A 15,336-nucleotide genomic window follows, 5' to 3' on the forward strand; every position below is an offset into this window, starting at 1 on the left:
TGTATATAAAGTAGAGATATAAAAACAGGTTAAATAAAATTCTTGGAAAATGAAGTGTAGAGAAAGCGTATAAGATATAATGTGTATGACTGTATATGGCAGAAATGGGCAGTAAGATTGAATCATTACACTTAAGTGGTGGATTAAGTTATTGCACAAAAAAAGAAGATAAGTCTCCAGGTACTGGTGTACTGGTCTACTCATCGTTGATCATATTTATCACCATAATTATTAGCATTTTCATATCCTATTTCCTTGGCTGTACTTGTTTCTACAATGCTACTATATGAACCGCCATAACGTATAAGTCATATTCACATAACTATAGATATTATGGAAGTTTGTTTCTTTTGTGGTTGCTTGCATCTCTCGGGCTGTCTGTCTTCGAGTCTGTCTTTGTCTCTCTCTGTCCATCAGCCTGTCTTTTCTCTCTTTCTCTCTCTTTTTCTTCCTCCCCAACCGGTCAACACAGATGTCCGTCCTCCACAGAGCTGGGTCTGTCCGACGGTCGTTGCCACTGTGTGCACAAGGGGGGATAGTTGGGTCTATGTAAATCATAAATAAGTGAGTGTGGTCTTTTCCTACTCTGTAAAGTGTCCTGAGATAACTTCTGTTATAATTTGGCACTGTAAATAAAATTGACTTGAATTGAATTATTATTAGTAGTAGTAATAGTAGTATTATTATTGTTATTGTGTTGCATGATTCATTTTGTTTTTGTTCAAACAACATTAAGGCGTTTTTTCCCCCATTGCATCGAGAGCGTCAGATTTTTCCGAGGTGTACCTGAACACAGCATACATGTGTGATCTCTGTGCTGTGACTCCGCGCTAGCACTGCACCAGTATCACTCACCCGCGGGACATTAAACCACCATAGCAAGGTAATGTGGCGACGTCTTCATACTTTTAACAACAGATTCGGCAGAATGAAACAGTTAGCTATATTTAATCAATCAAGAGATGTCTGAAATCCTTTGTAGAAGTAGCTAAAGTTTTTTTTAAACGTACGCTAACACGCTAGTTGCATAGCTTTGTTTTGAGTTAGCCGGTTAGCTTCAGCTATCTGGTTATAGTGTGTATAATGTCTTTCTAACCATTCGTCCATTATACGGTGACATAACGTCACTTTAACGCTACGGTATTAGACAAGTTGGATAGTTGGATAAGGTAATGATGGTAACGTTGCTTTTAATATTTGTTCAAAGTAATTCGTGAGTCACGTTCAATTGTTAGCATGCTAGCTTGCTAACTAGCCGGAATGAAAGAGAAGTCGACAAGCGCTGTCTGCACCGGCACACACTGGTTCACGATCATTTTCAAAAAGCGTAATGGCTAAACGTTACCCATTTCATGCTTGTCGTTTAAGACTGTAAAGATAACACTTAAGGTTAACTTCCTCCTTCCATTAATTAATTAATAGGTTTTAACGTGAACTGCGGCCTGCTAGCCAAACGAGGCTAACTTTGCTAATCTACGACGCAGCTGCGTAGGTAGGACATCTGATTAGGCTTCGGTCCATTGATCAAGTTTGTATATCATTTCCTAGATTAATTAACTGATAAAGTATACTATTTCTTTTTTGATAACACACAAACCCAACCCAACCGTACACATGCCTACAAAAACTGGATCAGAGGTACAAGTATCCAAAGTTCATCTTAACCACAAGGCAAAGAGACTAAAACCCATAAATGCCTAAAAAAAAACAATGTCAGAAAAAACCTATAGGCTACCAAGGATAAGTACATATGTAGAATTCAAATTGTAAAAGTATACTATTTTCAGCAAAAGTTGGGAATTAAATAAAATATTACACGAGTTAAAAACATGCCAGATATTAGAATATGAAGCATTTCTAATTCGTTTTAACTAACCCACCATTTAGGATTTTAATTGTAAGAGACCATCTAACTCATCTTAAAATAAATGCGCTTGCAAATTGAAGACTACTTTGGCACAGCCTATATTGATTTAGAAAAGCTGTGTGACTTGTATTTTACATGCTTTTCATTCATACAGATGGCTGAGACTGACGTTGAACCTGAACTTTTGGACTATGATGATGATGTGGATTCCCAGGAAGCGCCCGAGAGTGCAGCCCCGGCCAACAAGAAGGAGGTGAAGGGGTCCTACGTATCCATTCACAGTTCAGGCTTCAGAGACTTTCTCCTGAAACCAGAGCTGCTCCGTGCCATTGTCGACTGCGGTTTTGAGCATCCATCAGAAGGTGAAAAGCAGTTTTGGGTTGTTTAATGCTAAATACAACATAATCCCTATTTTAAAATAACGTTGATACTTTCCATTTCCAGGTTTTAAAACAGTACAGTATCCACATTTCATAATATCCAAAGTATGGAAGCTTTAGGAAAAAGGCAGATATTTCACAGGTGAAACAGGGAAGAAAACTGTTTTGGCTGTGTTGAGTGACTTCTCTGCACCAGCACTATGTGCAGGTTATTAATGAAAGAAAGTATAAATATGTTTTGTGTGGCAAGGACTTATGACAACGTTATTTTAGTCAAGTCAAGTCAGTTTTATTGTCAAAAATTGCAATATGTATGACATACAAATGCAAAAAATGAAATTACAGTCCTCTCAGACCCAGTGCAATCAGAATATACATACAACATAATAAAAATAATAAAAATATACAAAGAGCTATGTAAGCTATGTAATGAATCGTTTTGTATCTCTACACAACTCATTCCTTTACAATATTTTAATCAGCATATGTTTTTGAAGGTCTCACCACCCTTTGTTGCTATTTGTTTGTTTCCAGTCCAACATGAGTGTATTCCACAAGCTGTCCTGGGCATGGACATCCTTTGTCAGGCGAAGTCTGGTATGGGAAAGACAGCAGTGTTTGTACTGGCCACCCTGCAACAGATAGTACCTGTGGATGGGCAGGTGAGTGGGTCATTGGTTTTTGTGCGTCTTTTATGCCAAAGCATCATTATACCTCTCTTTTAGTTTTTTCCTCGGACTGGTTGGTCTTATGTCCAATCTGTGCTTAATTCTTTGACGTGAGGCCTCGTGCATATGCACTCAACACCGCATGTGCATTGAATGGGTTTAAGAAATGCATATACTATGTCCCTATACAAAGTTGGGAACACTCAGAAACTTGATAATAGTATGTGCTGCTCACATTTATGGAAGCATGAGTACAGACATTATTGAGAGAGACTAAGATGAATGTCTTCATTCCCTATGTCTCAGGTGTCTGTCCTTGTAATGTGCCACACAAGAGAGCTGGCCTTCCAGATCAGCAAAGAGTACGAGCGCTTTTCCAAGTACATGCCCACTGTCAAAGTGTCAGTGTTCTTTGGGGGCCTGGCCGTAAAGAAGGACGAAGATGTCCTGAAGAACAACTGCCCTCACATCGTTGTGGGAACTCCAGGACGTACCCTGGCCCTCATCCGCAACAAAAGCCTCAATGTGAAGAACATCAAACACTTTGTACTAGACGAGTGTGATAGGATGCTGGAGGCTCTGGGTGAGTAAGAGAAACAGAACTGTTTGCTAGGGGACATTTTTTTATAAAACAAGTCGTTTTGGTGAAGGCCTGTGAATGGAATGTAAGACGGGGGAGTTGACTCGGGTATTGTTCTGAATTAGTGTCTTTCTCCACAACATTCTCCCCAATAAGCTGAAATGTGGAATTCAAGTTCAAGAGCCTTAGAGATTTAATGTGAGAATAAGATGTAGGTGGTATGATTTCACTTTGATCTAATTATGAATAAAGTAATCTGCCGCTTTGTTGATTTTTAAAAGGAACTGGGGAAATGATCTGTCTTTTTTGAGAGAATGAGCATGCTTTCTTTTTGTATACAGAGATGAATCCAAACGCAATTGGTGTAATTTGTGAGTATTTTATTTTTTTCCTGTACAGACATGAGGCACGATGTCCAGGAAATCTTCAGGGTGACACCCCATGAGAAACAGGTTATGATGTTCAGTGCAACGCTAAGCAAAGACGTGCGCCCTGTCTGCCGCAAGTTCATGCAAGATGTGAGTTATCATCGTTTTACGAATGTTTTAGATTCAACCAACTGTGCTTTATTCAGCTATATGTAAAACAATTTTACATTTATTTTTCCCAGTTTAGTTTGCCTTTTTATTAAGCAGGCATGGAAAGAGCTGCAAACTGAGATTGTCTTGTACAATATACATTTATATCCTATATACAAGTAGTCTTTTTTAATGAATACCGAAACAGCAACTTTTTTCATTGGAATAAATGGTTATAGGCCTGGTTAGTTTTTCTACAAACGATAAGTCAAAGGCTTGTTCAAATGTGCTGATAATTCCAAAGTAGCTCAGCCATCCTAAAAATCCATTCTAGCTGTATCGCATCTGTTGACTTTTTAATGTGTGCTGGGACTAGAAAGATAGTTGTACATATATATTCATTTATTTTTTGCATATACACATTACTATAAACATTGGTTTTAGCCAGTAGTGGCATATAAGTCAGAGGGAGAGAGTGTGTTTGTGACCAGAATGTATGCGACCTGGGTGGTAAAAGAGCAACAATTACCTTTCCCTTATCACCGTTACTGAGTTAGTCAGTCCAGTGGAGCTGCTCTGTCTGTGGTTCATTTGAACCAATCTTATTTATCTCCCTGGATGAAAAGGGGGTTATGGCTGTTTTAACATATACCAATGCTTAATATATTTGATTAAAATTGATGTCCTAGCCATCCAAGTGGCATTGTTCTGGTATTTCATTGTTGGTTGCAAAGTCCCTCTCAGCTTTGCCCACTTGTGGCTGTCAGTGCCATAAGTGGCCATATCAGAGGGGCAAAGTGATCCTCCTTGGGACCTTTGGCATTGTCAGGACAGTCAGTCCTCCTGGCTCTGCTGCAGTCCAGGAGAACATGTTCAGTGAGCACCCACATACCGGCCATTTGTCAAAACTTGGTGCAAGTTCAGAAAATGTAATGATGTAGGTTTGTGTGATTTTTAGGAGAATAATGTTTTGAATCTTCTCTCTTGCTGTGCAGCCCATGGAGGTGTTTGTGGATGACGAGACCAAGCTGACACTCCATGGCTTACAGCAATATTACTGCAAGTTGAAGGACAGCGAGAAGAACCGGAAGCTGTTCGACCTGCTCGACGTCCTGGAGTTCAACCAGGTATAGGTGGAACCGATTTGTAGAGTGTCTCTCTGCCGGCAACAGCCATCGGCGAAGGCATGGTGTTTGTGGGTCGCCCGTCCCATTCTTGTGAACATGATATCTCAGGAACCCCTGGAGGGATTTTCTTAAAAAATGGCACGAACATCCACTCAAGGAATAACTGATTAGATTTTGGAGGTTAAAGGTCAAGGTCTCTGTGACCTTACAAAACACGTGTTTGGCCATAACTCAATAATTCTTACACTAATTATGACAACATTTAACATGGATGTGATTACATTTTCTATCCAAAGGTCAGCTTCACTGTTACATGTGTCTGTCCATTGTTCGTCATAACTCAGGAACAGAATGGGAGATATTTGGTCAGATATAGAACTGGTGACAATCTTAAAACTGTGATAACTGTATAGCTCTCGTGTCCCGATGTGTATGAAGCATCCACATTTAACCCAAAAATTACACTTACTCCTTTTTTCTTAAATTCCTTTAAATTCTTCACCACATCTATTATGCAAGTCTGGACAGTTTGGATGTAAACAGTAACTTGACTGGTTGACTGAGACAGACAGTTCTAGTTATTATAGTATTTTAAGTCCTCATCAAAGGGCTATATTTTAAGAAATACAAATTTGCAGCCTTGTTCCACCAATAATTTTAAAATTGTTTTTTCTCGTCCTCCAAAGGGAGATGTTTGTGTTGCCTGTATCTCATCAGTATCTTTGCCATCCCCAGCAATAATATGCAAGCCTTTTTCCTTTGATACCTTTTTAGGTGGTGATCTTTGTTAAGTCCGTGCATCGCTGTGTGGCTCTGTCCCAGCTGCTGGTGGAGCAGAATTTCCCTGCCATCGCCATCCACAGGGGCATGGCGCAGGAGGAGCGGTATGGGCCTTCATCTTTTTGCTCACACTTTGAATTCAGCAGTTGCTTTCCTAATTTCAATATCCTGAGCATGAAACATCGCTGTACTGTAATATGTTCAGTATCAAGATTCATTGATGGGGATTTACAACAAGGTTTATGTGGAAAATGATATTGTCTGAGAGGTTCACAGTTTATTTGCTTAGTCTCACTGTGGAAACTTATCTGCCCCAGGTTATCCCGGTACCAGCAATTTAAAGACTTCCAGCGGAGAATCCTGGTTGCCACCAACCTGTTCGGCCGAGGCATGGACATTGAGCGGGTCAACATTGTCTTCAACTACGACATGCCAGAGGATTCTGACACATACCTTCACAGAGTCAGTCCAGCTATACCATATTTTTTTGTTTTCTATATCAGAGATCTGTATATTTTACATTGAAACACAATCGCATACAAAAGGGTGTGTACAAAACACTCCTAGTTTGTTCATAAATCCTTTCTTTAAAAAGGTACAAGAAGGTGTGAACGTTGTGTTAATGTGTTTTATAATCCGTGTATTCTGAAGTGTTTAGAAATTAATACTCAGTCAGAAATAATTCTAAACGTTTATCTGTCCATTATCATAAGCCCTCTTTCTTGATAATCCCAAAACTGGAATATTTTTTTCCGTTTTGAGCAGAGCCTGTTTTGAGCCCCATCTTGTTTCTCTGTGCCTCAGGTGGCCCGTGCTGGCAGGTTTGGGACCAAAGGCCTGGCTGTCACCTTTGTGTCTGACGAGGAAGACGCTAAGACCCTTAACGACGTCCAAGACCGCTTTGAGGTCAATGTAGCAGAGCTACCAGAGGAGATTGATATCTCCTCCTACAGTAAGTTCTGTTGTTGCTCACCAGCTGTCTTACACTTTTTGCATGATCCATTTATGCATCATGTCTTCACTGTTAACATGGGGGTTGCATTGAGGCTATTTTTTCTCGTCTCCTGTTACTGGTGAGAGAACATTGAAGCTAAATGAAGTAACGTTCAGGCAGCTACAAATCAAAGTGTTTGGAAAACTCAGCTGGGGCAGAAAAGAAGTTTGGAGACACGGCTCGACATTATGATCACACATCAGGTTATTAGTGTGCGTGTCAACCTACACAATGACAATGACTACAACACCTCATGGGCTTTATCTGGTTGTAAGAAGACATGGAATCACACATAAAGGCAAACCATAACTATATAATACATTCATCCGTGACATCCCATTTAATGCAGTCTGTATAAAGGTACATCACACATTTTTTTGTCCCTCGCATCCTAAACGCTTTCCCTTTTTTCTCTTTGCAGTTGAACAGTCCAGATGAGTCTGAAGTGTATTTCCAGTGAAGATCGTGTGTGTCCCTTGGTGTTGCTGTATTTTGGTGGAAGAAAAAAACCCTCAGCATTTATTTTAAAGCCCCCCTCCCACCGTATAAGTTCAACAAATTCCTAAAGATAAGACTTTTTTTTTTTAATGTCATTGCAGGGTGCTTGTTTTAGTCATTTCCTTGTTAAAACATGGATATATTGTTTTGGTTAAAGGAATAAACTTTTTATACCTTATTTAAGGATGTTGGATTTAATTTAACACGTTTTAAACATTTCAATTTTTTGGGTGTTACATTAAACATACAATTACACTTCAACAGTATCATTATAAAATACAAAGTTTGTGATGTATTTAATTATTGTCCCAAGCAGAGGGCGCTATGCTCATGGTTTGAAGACATAGACCAGTGTTTTCCCAAATAGTGTACTTCTTTGAACTGGCTGCCAAGTTTGAAACTGTACAAGTTCAGTTAAAGTAAAACCTTGAATGAAACTTGAGCTCAGCAGCCAGTTTTAGACACATGGATGAACCAACAACGTGGCAGCTACACTGTAGTGTCTTAATCCATAAGTGTACAAATGACAATAAAACAAACTTGGATCCAAATAAAGAAAATATATTTACAGAATACAGTGTCATCCAAAATAAATTCTCAAATACAGGTTTGTGTAAGACATTAGTCTAAGCGGCATTTTAATGCACAAACAAGAAATCAATTGGCATTGGTCCGGTCCTCGCAGAACACTTGTCAGTTCCAGATAGCGTTCATCATTTCAACATTCAGTTACAGAGGAACAGTGTCATTCATTGCTGTGTGAAAATATAAATGGTCTTGTTATGCCAAAGGGGCACAAATGATGCAGTTGGCTTACGGTCATAACATTTTAATCCGACTTTGTATATTTACATGGTTCCCACAGGTCCCTGAAAGTTTGTGAATTTGAGGGGAAACAAATCAAGGCCTTGAAAGTTTTTAAAAATAAACGGATCATTGAAAGTGCTTGAGTTTTTATATTCTGTGCAATGATTAAAATTGATGTCCTTTTATTTTTTGCCTAAACTTAATGTAAGTAAATGGGCTGCGTCCTGCTGTCTGCGTGTGTTTCCTGCAGTTGCATCACTGTTTCATGTGTCAGCCTGTTCTCATAAAAAAATCTCAGTGCTGTAATTAACCATGATCAGTGTCTCAAACTATGCCATGTTGGGTCCTTGAATTTCAGTGAATTGGCCTGTTAAGACCTTAAATTTGAACCAAGAATTTACTGTGAAAAGGAAAGTCCACATTTTCTACATAAAGCTGCAAAAGATTCTTTTGCTTGTCGCTGAGTAGTCACAGTGCATTGTAGGATATTGAGTCATCCACCCTCAGAGTATGTGAGGCTGTTGTTGCAGGTGAGGTGATCCTTGTGCACTGCTGTCATAGTTATAGTTATTAAGTTTCAGTGCTAAACAAAGTGCTTTGTTGCTCTTGTAGTGTTTCGCCTCTTGCTCTGAGGATTTAAAAAAAAAAAAAAAATCCTCCACACCTGAACTAGCAATCAGTCCAGGGTGGAGGAAGTCCAGGAGTGCTTCAGGGCTCTAATTTCAGTCCCATGTCTGTTTGAACAGGAGCGGGCAAGTGTACAATCCACTCCGGTCACACAATAATATCACAATTAAGGCTTGACTTTATGACGGAGAATAAAACTGAGGCAGCCCTTCCTGCCTGCTGTTTGTCAGTCAGGTGGGTGCCTGTGGTCTTCACTCATTTGGAGCGAGATGAGAAAAATGCCCCCTACTCTCGAAGCATTTTCCTTCATCAGGAAAGTTGCCCTCACCACATAAGAAAACAAAACAAAAATCCTCCCGAGTACTAGTCTATGAACTGGTGTGTATCTCCATACATCCAATGCTGTGGAGGGAGGGCCACTTCATTGAGGTGGCCACAGTCATCACTGCATTTACATGACTGGACAAACATGGCGGACCTCTGGAAATGCTCGCCGTCCGGACAGATGAAGGTCACGGGTACAGTACGTGTGCGTCGTGGCGAGCAGCACCGTCCATCTGCACACACGCCGCAGTAGTTGGGCCGGTAGAGGCGGACACTCACACATTCTCCGTAGGAAAGGCGGATGGGCTCTGGAGCTTTCTGGGTCGGGGAGCACTTCTTCCCTTTCTGTGGTTGGATGATAAACATAAAATGATGAATGTCACTCTTGAATAACAATGAGTGTTGTTCCTAATTGGCTTCAGTAGCAAAATTCACCAAAACAAGTCATATGAAGATACTCATTATGACTTCTATTTGCCCTGTCCTTTTACATAACATCAGATTTAAGCAGCTCTGCCCTCAAACTCATTAGTTTCACATTAAGAGGGCCAGACTTCAGTGTGCCACTATGCCAAAACAGGGATTTATAGAGGGATTCTTTTTTTAAATAGAAGTGATTCATTTTAAGATGAAACATTTATTTATCATTTTAACATGCTGACACCTATGGTTGTTCTTGGCACCAGGGCCTTTTAACTCAGTAGAGCAGAGAAAGGAGCTCTTAGTGTGTGTCCAACATGGGGGATTAATATAGACACACCACTTCCCTGGACTCTTGAGAACACAGACGGGGCCTAGCTATGGACAGTTGCTTGGCAGGAATGCCGGGGGTGGGGGACTATATTTAAAAAGGCGCCACCGTAACACCGCTGAGTAAATGAGAACTGTCCAGTTCCAACTGGATGTGGAGCTTCCCGATACCACTAAAATAATCTCTGTTCTTAAACTCCGGAAACAGACAGATTTAACACACAGCATATTTAGTCTGCGTCAGAACGTCTAATTTTTCCTCCTTTGCTGCACAGACTTGACATTTTCAGCCTCTGCTCTTTAGTTTAAAGATGGCAACAAGGAAGCAGAGAAAAAAAAATGAGCAGGCATTGTTTTTCCCTGCGTAGTCTGACATGGATAGATAAGAGGTGAAATAATACCTCAGTGATGTGTTATCACAAGGCGTTTAGGTTTCACTGTATGAGAGATAAGTTGTTGTGATAAGAAGGTATCTTGGCAGTTATGTAAATATTCAACCTCTGCTCTCTGTCTGTCTCTCCCTCGGTTCAAGTCAAGTTCAGTCCACCTCACCTTGGCTGGGGCTGTCAGGCCGTGGCATGGCCGTATGGTACAGATTCTCGTCTCTCTCTCCAGCTTGCACTGAGGGTTCTTGTTGGTGATGCGAGAAGAAATTCCCATCCCACAGCTGCGAGAGCACTGGGACCAGTCGGTGGTCTGGACCGGACAGTTTTTCTCCTTCAGATGGTTCCACACTGAGGAGACAGGAAGGAGGGTGGAAGGCAGGGAGAAAAGAAAAACCATCAGTTAGGCCAGTGGTTACCAGCCTGGGGGTGTGGACCCCACCGAGGGGGTCCGTAGATAAATCTGAGGGAGGGTTAAAGGTCCCATATTATGCACGTTTTCAGGTTCACACTTGAATTTTGGGTTTCTACTAGAACATGCTCAAACACATTCCCTTTGATTGAAATATCATAACAACTATTGAATGGAAAAGTACAGCCTCAGAGAGTTCATTCAGCAGTCTGAGAGGGAATAATTACTCTTTTCAACTGATCACAACCTGTAGAGATGCATCGTGTGGCAAGGGGTCATAAGAGACTTTGTTTTAACACAAGCCTAAAGATTCGGGCACCATCTAATGTATCAGTATTTTATAACTGTTATTATATTAAGTTCAATACAGATTTGGTGATATTCAGCACCCAATTAATTACAAGTAATTCAACAAAAATGTGAGTTAAGCAGTGAGTTTCTCACCAGGCAGGTGTTTGTAGCCATGTTCACTCTCCCAGCCGCTGGACTTGATGTCTGCGAGCTTGTTGGTCAGCTCATTTTCAGGCTGGTGCGGGGCAAGATCCTGCTGACGTCTGGGCAGGTGTTGTTGTGGTGGAGGCACCTGTGATGAGAGAAAAGATAAGATGAGACAGTAGTGGGGATTCATCCATGCAGCAGTGACGTTTTCTGTGTTTTTCCCAGTGTTATCATCGTGGTAAATTGATTATCAAGGTACCACGATTGATTATGACTGATTACTCCTTTCTACTTGCATGAATCTTTTGTTTATCGGTCAAATATTCTTCAGTTTCAGCTTCTCAGTGTTGTTGATTTTTGAAGCTTTTATTTGTCTTATGTGATAATTAAATTCAATTAAATTCAATTTTATTTATAGTGCCAAATCATAACAAAAGTTATCTCAGGACACTTTACAGAGTAGGTAAAGACCACACTCTATGACTTATTTATGATTTACATAGACCCAACAATTCCTCCATAGAGTACGGTGTCAACTAAAACCTTCCCTTTAACAGGCATGAACGTCGGACAGACCCAGCTCTATGGAGGATGGACATCTGTGTTGACCGGTTGGGGAGGAAGAAAAAGAGAGAAAAAGAGAGAAAAGACAGGCTGATGGACAGAGAGAGACAAAGACAGACAGACAGACAGACAGACAGACAGGCAGAGAGATACACTTACAATAAACGTAAAATGTTATTCTTTAGTCTTGTTGGTCAGAAAAAAACCAAGCAATCTGATGCCATTTTCTTGGACATTAGGGAACTTTTCTCAAACAAGTAAAATGAATATATATATTTTTAATAAGGTTCTGGTATTTTTTGGTGACAATTTTTCTTAATATTTTGTAATTTTTGTTGTTTCATCCCATCACCTTTTTTTTCTACATCAAGGGAATACCACTGTGGTAGGTGAAGATTGCACCTCCACCCCAGTAGTGCAGAGATCAAAAATTGGCTGATTGTAGCTGATGAGCCTCTCATTACAGCCCCATATATATATATATATATATATATATATATATATATATATATATATACCGATCCCTGTAGTGGTATGTCGCTTTGCCACTAAATGAAAAAACAAACCTGATGCTTAGGTGGTAGCCGCCATGTGCCCTTGTGGCAGTCTACGCTGAAACAGCACTGCCCAGGTATCCTGACCAGCCGTGGGTAGGGGCAGGATGGAGAGGCCGGTGGCAGTTTGTTGGTACAGAGAGGAGCGCAGCCAACAGCGCCGTCAATGCAGGTACACTGGTGTTTACAGCCGGCACGGAAGCTCTCGCCGTTCTGGTAGATCCTACCGTTGTACTCGCATGTGCGTCCCTCTGATTTTGCTGGAAAGACACATTTCACTCAGTTGAAACAAAACATTTAATGACTCACAAGTTTCAGAATGGTTATATATACAGACTGGCTGTTTGCACAAAGGAAGGCTGCAACAGAGGTATTCCTAACACTCTGTGAAACGCTCCATTTCACGCCTGTTTCTTTAAGGCCCTCCTGAAAAAGCCCAGTCTGCTCTAATTGGTCAGCCTTGCCAGGTCTTCTGCATCTGAGCTCTTTGCGTCTCTGTACCGTCATTGCAGCCGGGGAATTACTGTAACGGCACTTTCTCATTATATATAGTATAGTTGTGACATTACAACCATACAGTAGTCCCAACGGCTTGTTTAAAGTCACAGTTTCTGAATACGGCCTGTGTGCATTTCTATGTCGATTGAGCGTTTCGATACTGTCACAGTATTTATATAGCACCTCAACCTGCTTTATAATAACAATAGACATGGAAATCTCACTTTTTACAGTATGGGACCTTTAAAGTCTAAAGGGACCAATGAGTGAGCTTCAGGATACAGCAGGTAAGGACAACTCACCACATTGAGCAAGTTTCTCCTGACTCGACCAAAATCACACACAATGACTTCACATGGCAACAGTGCACAAAATCACCCAGAGGACCGCTAACATAGAAAGGTCAGTGGAAATAAGGAGACAGGAAGTGTTAGACTCCTTGTCTCCAAAGCGCGTAAGAACCAGCTATTCATAGTTTGTGGGGCAGCACTGGCATGGTGCAGATGGAAAGTGTATTTTTATCTCTGAAACCCCCTGTCGCTGCCATAAAACATCTACTTCTCATTAAAATATATCCTGTCTTGTTGGACGTGCAAGGCTACGTGTTACGTAATCACTGAGTTGTGATGTCTTTAACTTTATGGAAAGGTGGGTCAATTAAATCCATTTCCTTGACACATTTGTAGCTTTATTGATGCACAGGTGTTGTGACCTTTTGTTTTTTATAGCACATCACATTCACCCTATCCATTTTAAATATAGGATTAGTTTCCCTTGCATGTTGCTATGCTGCTGTAATATTCCCTCCACTGCAGTAGTGCAAATAGCTGTAGAAGTCAGCTATTTTTTGAGTGAAATTCCTTCCCTCCCAACGTACACTGATCCCTCCTCTCTCACCTCGACAGATGCCCCAGGCCATGGTCACATCGTTGCCGTAATTACACTCTAGCCCTTTGTGGTGGTCACAAGGCTTCGTAGGGCTGCAGTCCTGGTTGAGCTGTGCAGCACACATCTTGCAGCACCCACATCCATCTGGCACAGTGCTCACTCCCGGAGGGCAAACAAGAGGCTCGTCGGGGCACTCACACACTGCTGGGCAGCTAGCAGTCACCTGGAGGGATGAGGAAAAGAGCAGAGAGGGAGATCACATTGTCAGACAAGACACAAATGATCTGAGGCATGCAACATTTTCTACAGCTAAAAAAAGACAACAAAATAAATAAAAAGGACTCCAGAGCTTTGTTCAAACAGCTCTACAGTGCAGCTTCTACTGGAAGTCTGGCCAGTCAGCCCTGAGTGTCTAGACAGCTCAGTTTGTACTGTTGTCCCCTGCTGACTTATGCTTTGAGTCATCGCTCACTAGAGCCAACTTGTTCCAGTTAGTAGGAATCAACATGTCGCTGTTCATTAAAATAAGAGACATGAGTAGGCATGCTGATTACCAGAAATGACAACCGACAGTATTGGAGGGATAAACCCCACCTAAAGTCCATTTACCAAACGTTGCATTGTTCCCACATTTTTTGGGCTGACAGACATAAACATCACACCAGTAACCACAGTTGATTTGATGGTGAAGTGGAAAATACATTTGTTTACACCATATGCTCTGGAGAAGTTTGATCTCATTTAAAGGCCTAGAACATCAACCATAGGAGATTACACATTAAGCGTACTTTGATCTTTAATAGCCCTGCTTGGCCCACTCACAACTACAAGCGTCTCTGTCGGGAGAGAAACACCTTACCTGCGGGATGACGGCTGTTGTCAGTACAGTCAGGAAGATCAGAAATGCCATTATAAGTCAATGACAAGTTTAAGAAAAATACAAATATAGAAAAAATATCTTCAAGCTACAATCCACTGAACGGTTGCTAGTCTTAAGTAGTTTCACGCTGAGTTTCAGTCTTTTTTGGACCGTGGTCCTTGTTTTTCTACCGGAATAAACGTCTTAAATCTCATTTATACCCGCTGAGAGCCTCTGTGAGACCCCGCCCCTCTCCATACTTCTAACCAATCAGCGCACAGGCAGCAGCCCCGACGTTCCAAATGGGCGTGGCTTCGCTGAGAGGATAGTTTGCTGATTGGTGGGCGTGTTTTGGAATGAATACAGCCATTCATAAAAATCGCAAGGCTGCTCTGTATTTATTTTATGGGTTAAAAATTAAAATGTAACAGCTGCTTTCAAGTCACATTCAGGCACATTCCTTCTTTTGTGGCCACCACTCTCCTAACACTAAGTAAATATATTCAGCTGGGCCAGACAGCATGGTAACATTAATAGGACCTCCACCTCTGGGGGGAAAAAGAAGGGGGGAGGAATTCCTTCTGTTTTTCCAGACCAATGTAGGTGCCAGGACATAAAATTAAAGTGGAGTGTATTAAGCAAATAGCAAGATAATAGCAGTTGTCAGAGAGAGAGAGAGTGAACTTTGTCTGTGCTCATGTGTTTCCATAGTTTTTAAATGTACGTTTCGATTGTTTTGCTGTTCATCTCGAGTTCAGGTGGGCCAACTGTCCCGACTATTATTTCTAACCACATGGTGCTGACATGGGAATGATGAGGA

At 41.1% G+C, this 15,336-nt stretch overlaps 2 protein-coding genes across 2 annotated transcripts; one reads left to right on the top strand and one right to left on the bottom strand.

Moving 5' to 3' along the window:
- Nucleotides 1-813: 813 nt before the first annotated feature.
- Nucleotides 814-7,590, top strand: LOC310955757 (ATP-dependent RNA helicase DDX39A-like). Its single transcript, XM_083925771.1, has 10 exons — nt 814-883; nt 2,022-2,229; nt 2,782-2,909; nt 3,222-3,498; nt 3,895-4,013; nt 5,009-5,140; nt 5,915-6,024; nt 6,238-6,382; nt 6,725-6,872; nt 7,336-7,590. Exons 2-10 carry the CDS (start codon nt 2,022-2,024, stop codon nt 7,350-7,352), a joined length of 1,284 nt encoding a protein of 427 aa, XP_083781897.1. The 5' UTR covers nt 814-883; the 3' UTR covers nt 7,353-7,590.
- A 362-nt stretch (nt 7,591-7,952) lies between these two features.
- On the bottom strand, nt 7,953-14,688 carry LOC310955764 (CCN family member 1-like). The gene is made up of 6 exons (XM_083925790.1): nt 14,517-14,688; nt 13,667-13,880; nt 12,284-12,531; nt 11,160-11,298; nt 10,473-10,654; nt 7,953-9,515 (listed from the first exon to the last, which is right to left on the bottom strand). Exons 1-6 carry the CDS (start codon nt 14,565-14,567, stop codon nt 9,210-9,212), a joined length of 1,140 nt encoding a protein of 379 aa, XP_083781916.1. The 5' UTR covers nt 14,568-14,688; the 3' UTR covers nt 7,953-9,209.
- Nucleotides 14,689-15,336: the final 648 nt, after the last annotated feature.

Source organism: Echiichthys vipera (genome assembly GCF_963691815.1).
Source record: "Echiichthys vipera genome assembly, chromosome: 2".
NCBI classification, from domain to species: domain Eukaryota; kingdom Metazoa; phylum Chordata; class Actinopteri; order Perciformes; family Trachinidae; genus Echiichthys; species Echiichthys vipera.

Excerpts from the sequence above, each read along its gene's own strand:
- LOC310955757 (XM_083925771.1), top strand. The coding sequence starts at position 2,022 with ATGGCTGAGACTGACGTTGAACCTGAACTTTTGGACTATGATGATGAT. Across the intron at positions 2,230-2,781 it reads TTTTGAGCATCCATCAGAAG|TCCAACATGAGTGTATTCCA; the intron begins GTGAAAAGCAGT and ends GTTTGTTTCCAG. Across the intron at positions 6,025-6,237 it reads GGCATGGCGCAGGAGGAGCG|GTTATCCCGGTACCAGCAAT; the intron begins GTATGGGCCTTC and ends TATCTGCCCCAG.
- LOC310955764 (XM_083925790.1), bottom strand. The coding sequence starts at position 14,567 with ATGGCATTTCTGATCTTCCTGACTGTACTGACAACAGCCGTCATCCCG. Across the intron at positions 10,655-11,159 it reads TGGCTACAAACACCTGCCTG|TGTGGAACCATCTGAAGGAG; the intron begins GTGAGAAACTCA and ends CTGTCTCCTCAG. Across the intron at positions 9,516-10,472 it reads GCCTGACAGCCCCAGCCAAG|AAAGGGAAGAAGTGCTCCCC; the intron begins GTGAGGTGGACT and ends ATCCAACCACAG.